At 52.4% G+C, this 5,667-nt stretch overlaps 1 protein-coding gene across 1 annotated transcript; it reads right to left on the bottom strand.

Annotated features, from left to right (window-relative positions):
- Positions 1–2,826: 2,826 nt before the first annotated feature.
- On the bottom strand, positions 2,827–5,171 carry LOC104531871 (FERM and PDZ domain-containing protein 1-like; the record flags this gene model as incomplete). Its single annotated transcript, XM_010176894.2, has 1 exon — positions 2,827–5,171. A coding segment is annotated over one exon (2,345 nt), but the record flags the coding sequence as incomplete, so codon positions are not given.
- Positions 5,172–5,667: the final 496 nt, after the last annotated feature.

The following is a 5,667-nucleotide window of genomic DNA, read 5'->3' as shown; positions in this document are numbered from 1 at the left end:
GTGGAAATACCTCAGCATGACGATGCACGAGAAAACTCTTTATTTTGTGATGTTAAGGAGCTGTGCAGACAAAAGAGGCAAACTCTAAACTTCAAGGAGAGGTAATGCGCATAAAGAAAACTGCTCTGCTTGATCTTGTTGAAGGACCTTGTTGAGATCCACACGTTCTACCTCAGCAGTACAATGCTGGAAATCACTGTTCCCTTGAACAGAAAACAAGAGCTGATGGAGCCCTGGGGTCAAGCAAAAACTGACAGGAATTCAGTTTCACTTTGCAGATGCTTGTTAGAGTGTTTCTGACTCTAGCATCTACGCTTGTTCTGGGGCTGGGAAGAGAGCTTTAAGGTATTTCTTTCACCTTGATTAAACAGTAAGTAAGGTGAAGTTAGAATTGCAAAGCTCACTGGTGAGGAAAATTCCTTCCCATGGAAAAAGACAATGCTGTTCCAGTTGGGGAGCACAGGATGGGAAGTGATTCACCAGAGGAGAAAGAGTTCCCAGGTGTGACACATCCTAACAACTTTAGACCAGCTGAATTGAAGACCTGGTGAGTTGTTGAAGCCTACAGCTAATCTCTTGCATCTAATGTAAAATAAAGCATTTACTCTTAAACTCCCACTGCATTCTCACAGATACCGATGCATGCATGGTACATTATTACACTGACAGGTGAAGCTCACTAACCCTGACACTCCTTCTGGAAAGATACCTGGGCTTTGACTGTGCAGTGATGTACATGCAGAAAGCATTTTTGATGCATCTAAGTTGCTATGTTACTTCAGCCATTGTTGCTTAAAGAAAAGGACAACCAAAAAACTTTCCAGTCAATGACTATGTTTAACCACCAGTGGAAGGACCTGAAGGTCTTCTGAGGTAAATTACTGTCTCCTATGCTTATGTGTTTTTGTTTCTCCTTCACATTGACTTCTTTCACAACCCTTTGTCCTGGTTTTTGCAAGTTAAACTATCACACACCTGAAATTCAGTTCCCGTAAGACAGTGTCAGTAGGGCCTGCTGCTGTTGGTGGACACAGGGCCTTGCTCCCCACATGGGCTGAATTTGTGTTTGCCGGTGCCTGTTGCTTTGCTGTGCCCTCTGGGCTCTTTGGGTGTCCCATGGGCTCTTCCAGTTCTTGCTCTTCACATCCCCCTGCTCATCAGCTGTTGGTGTGTAGTTGCAAGTCTGGACTTGGGCTTCAAGAGACTTCACGTTTCTAGGCAGCTCAGCAGCATATGCTAACCCAGACCAGCTGACAGTGCTAACCCTCTCCAGTGCTGAAGGTACTTTGGCCACCCTGTCCCTGTGTGGCCAGGAAAGCAGACTGTCCTTGGTCAGCTCACTTGCTGAGAGCAGCAGCTGTAGAGGATTTGGTGTAGGGCTGCTAAAAGTTGCTGAGTTCCTGTGGGTGTTTGCTTGTCTGGCTGCTAGGGCCCGTCTGGCTAGGGAGGTCTCTTAGGGGTGATGCAGCACTCCCTTCTGCCCCAGCTGCCATCCACTTCCACACCAGGGTTCAGCTGCGAGGACTCGCCCTTTATGCCCTCTGAAAGCATTAAAGAATGAGCAAAAAGTGTGGGTGTCCTCCCTCAGGTGTTACAGAGCCACAAGACAATCCTGTCTCCGTGCTGCCCTCCTGCCTGGGGAGAGGTGTGCGCGGGCAGAGCCGAGGTGGCTTGCCCGTGCTCCTCTGCTGCCTGGCGCAGATCCCTCCATCCCCAGCACACAGATGCAGCAACTGACCTGCTGCAGTGGCCGCTTGTCACGCCGCACATCGGCTGCAGGCGTCCCCCAGAGAAAGCCGGCCACTCCCAAACAAGGCCCCGAGTTACACAGCAGCTGTCAGGGTCCTGCCTCTGCCCTCTTCAGAAAGCGCCACGGTCGTGCTGCCAGCACTGGAGTGCTGCTTCACTAGGGGTGCACAGCTAGACAACCTTCAAGGGCAACCACCTCATACATCCCTAGGGATATACCACACATGATGGAAGAAAAGCTACTGCTGGTAAAGGTTGGGAAAGGGGCTTGCTCTCTCCTCGGGAGGCCAGCAAATGGGTCATCTCCATAGCTCTGCAGGTGACATTTAAGTCTCAGGGCTCACTTGTTCCTTCTGGAAGACGCAGATCCTTAAGTAGCATAAGGGGGCATTAATCAGGGACTTTCTCAAGCATCAGCAAATGGGAATTGATGACCTGGCTAACACACAAACTGGATCCGAGAGCAGGATATAGCCTTGCCTCCCTCGCCTGGGACAACCCTCTCTCCAGCCCTTGCAAGGAAAAGCAGTGAAATGCAGCCCCGTGTTGTTCCCGAAGAGGTTTCCATTAGAAGTCCAGACACCTCCTCAGCCACAGAGGGCAGACAAAGCAGCTGGGGTTCTTTCATGTCGGGCCAGGGTGGGATTTGACATCAGTCTACTTCGGAGTCTGCCTGGAGACTGAAGGGTGGAGGAAAGGCATGCTAAAAGGCTCCTATCTTCTTCCACAGGTGACAGACAGCGGCTAGGAAACTAGCCACCTGCAAGGCCTTTGGGAGGTGAGGGACAAGCCTCAGGCAAGGTACACAAGCCACTGAAGCGCTCTACATATGTTTTACATATGGATTGCATACGCAGAATTTCAGAAAGCTAAGCTGTAGGACTGTCCTATCCCCATGAGCGCGCCCTGGACAGGGCAGCTCTTGTTGGAGCTAAGCCAACACCCATGGACATGTCCTGCGAACATTCTGGAGCTGTGGGGCTAAACATCCTGTGGGGGAGAGCCTGGTAGTGGACAGGGGGAACATGGCTGGGCTCCTCCTCACCCAGTGCAGCTGTGTGCCACCAAACAGCCCCGTCACAGCAATGGGGGTACCCTGAGCTGCTGCAGGAGACAAAACATGGCAGCTGCAAGGGCTGTGTGCTGGCGGGCAAGGAGCTTGGCACCCAGATCCAGGCAGCCTTGCCTGTGAAGCTGCTGGTGAACAGCCTGCACAAGTTGGTGGTAGGTGCCCACCACGTCCACGAGTGCGGCCCCAAGCTGCTCCTGCCTCTGTCTGCACCGCTGGCAGCATGTCACCTGGAAGCAGGTCACTGCCAGCTGAACCAGGTGGTCAAATGTCACCCGCAGTGCACCCTGCAGCTCTTTGAGGGGCTGCTCTGTTTTCAGGAGCTCCTGGCAACTGGACAGCAAGTCCTGGGAGGCCAAGCCAAGGGCATCCTTGCTCTCAGCACCCTGCTCTGCACATTCATCTTGCAGATGCGTTGCTTGGTTCCTGGAGAGCTTCCCAACAACCTCCTGAAGCTCTGCAGTGTAGGCTAGGAAGCAGGAGAAATCAGCAGGGCTCATCCGTGCTTGATCCTTCAGCTGTCTGAGGGCTTGGACATGAGGGTCCCACCATGCCTCGTCCCTAGCAATGGAGACTGGGTAACTGCCCACAGGGGTCCCAGGAAGACTGTGGCTGCTGGATGGTGGGGTGGTGAGGGGCCCCAGAAAGGTGCTGCACGTCGCCGTGGTGTTTTCATGCTCCCCCTTGTCATCAGGCCTGGGGAAGCAGCTGATATAGGACAGCTGACAGCTGCACTTGTCCATCCCAAGCTGGGGTGGTGGAGATGTCATCTTCACTGTGGAAAAACCCAAGGACCTGGTCATGATGGGGTCAAAACAGGTCTGCACATCCTTCTTGTGGTTAAAGCAGAGGAAGGAGTGTTTTGAAGCCCCATGGTCTCTTTCTCCCAACGAACCCAGGGAAATTGGGCCTGAGGAGATGGAAAGCCCTAGAGATGGAGTCAGAGGAGAGTCTGTCCCCACCTCGGCAGCCCCTTCTGTGGGAAGAGGAGTCTGAACAGGCCATGGCTGTTGGTGAGCCACGTTTCCTGCATCTTTTCTGGGCTCTCCTTCCTCCAGGCCCTGGCTGCTTACCAACTCTTTCTCAAAGGGTGGTCCAGCTGGGGATGTCTGCATCTCCCTTCTGACAGCACCAGCCCCCAGGCACCCACTGGTCTTTTGAGAGGCCAAAAGCTCTAGTGAGCTCTCTACCCTTTCCTGAGATGGGCTGGGTGACGTGAGGTCTGTCCTCACCCCAAATGAGAGCCAGGAGAGGCGAGTTATAACCCCTGAAGTGCTGCTGCAATCTGTTAAGAGCTGGGTTGCATCTGGAAAACCCACGTGATTTTTATTGTGCACTTTCCATAAAGCCTCTTTGTTTACCACTTGTCTGCTTTTTGCCTGTGGCAAGGCGCTGTCACTGCTATTTTCAGCACAGCTTTCACAATTAGCTTGTCTGTCTTCACAGGCAGCCAGGACTGGGAGCTCCTCACACGCTGCTTGCCTCCCAGCAGTGGTCAGCAGTTCCTGGTCCTGGGCCACCTCCTGGTCAGGGGCCACACTGGGGCCATAAGCTGATGGTGGCACTGTGTGTTCATTAGCAGGGCAGGTCACCTCTTGGCCCAGGAATGAGATTACATCGCCAGCCTTATGCTGGGCTGTCATCACCTCACCCACCTCCTCTGGTGTCTCTTGGGCCAGCCAGCCTCCGGTGGCCACACAGCTCTCCTCACTTGCCCACTCAGTATTTGCATTCATGGGGGAACTTCCCTGGACAGCTGTGCTGTGTCCTCCAGGAAGAGGCACAGCTTCGTCCAGGAACAGGAAAGATGGATGTACAGCATGTGCAGATTGGAGGCCACCATCCACATGTATGGCAGTGCCTGCACTCTCCTCCTTGTGCTGGTCACCCTGCAGGCGAACAGCTGAAATGGAAGAAACCACCGAGTCAGTCACTGATTTTGTTTCCATGGTGTCAGGCTCCATCTCCATCAGGTCAGAGGATGGGTTTGTGCTAGCAGCGTCTCTCTGGGCCTGGGTGGCAGCAGGAAGTCCCAGCTCTGCATCCTTCTTGATGTTCTTTGAGGAGGGTGGAACAGGGGGCTGAGCAAGGAGTGGTGGGGGGGGTGGCCAAGAGCAGCAGCTCTGCAGAGAGCCCGGCAAAGCCAAGGGGAAAGTGACCTGTGAGGTGTAATCGGTTTTCAGGAAAGATCTCCTCTTCCTCAGACTCTTGACATACGTCGGCTCCTTCTCCTTTCTGTGTTTCTCCCTTGCTGTCTGCCTTGTCATCATGTTCTCCCCAAAGCTGTAACACCTTGGTTTCTTTAGGATGCAGGAGGAGTTGTCTGTATCCTCCTGTGACATCATATTGTAGCCTGCTGGCAAGAAAAAAACGTGCAAGTCAGGAAATAGACCCAGGCAGCGTATTGATGCAGCGGGCCAAAAAGCTTTGAACCCTGTCCCTGCAATTACAGACATAAATACTTGGGAGCAAAGCCTGGCTCCCAAGTGCCAAAGGAAACTGCTGATCAAGCACCTACTTGCACCTACTAATCCTTGACCGAAGTCCAGGATTAGTGATGAGGGGCGCTGGATAGTGTCTCCCCTTGTTTACTGGAGTCACTTGATCTGACTGCAAGTACAGGTACAGTTCTCAAGTTAAATTCGGTGATACTGGCAGCAGCTAGAGAGAGCACTGCCTATAGCTACAGACTTGTTAACATGGAATAGAAACACCAGAAATTCCCAGCCTAGACACTCAGATGATAAAAATTTCCAGAGATTACAATTTTGTGCCCGAACATGGTATTGTTACATGAATGCAAAAGCCAAAATTATCCTAACTGCACTAAACAAATTCTAAAGAAATTT

This window comes from Antrostomus carolinensis, unplaced genomic scaffold, assembly GCF_000700745.2.
Source record: "Antrostomus carolinensis isolate BGI_N321 unplaced genomic scaffold, ASM70074v2 scaffold18571, whole genome shotgun sequence".
Taxonomy (NCBI): domain Eukaryota; kingdom Metazoa; phylum Chordata; class Aves; order Caprimulgiformes; family Caprimulgidae; genus Antrostomus; species Antrostomus carolinensis.
The sequence above is the reverse complement of the archived record's forward strand: the minus strand, read 5'-3'. Positions and strand labels throughout refer to the sequence as shown.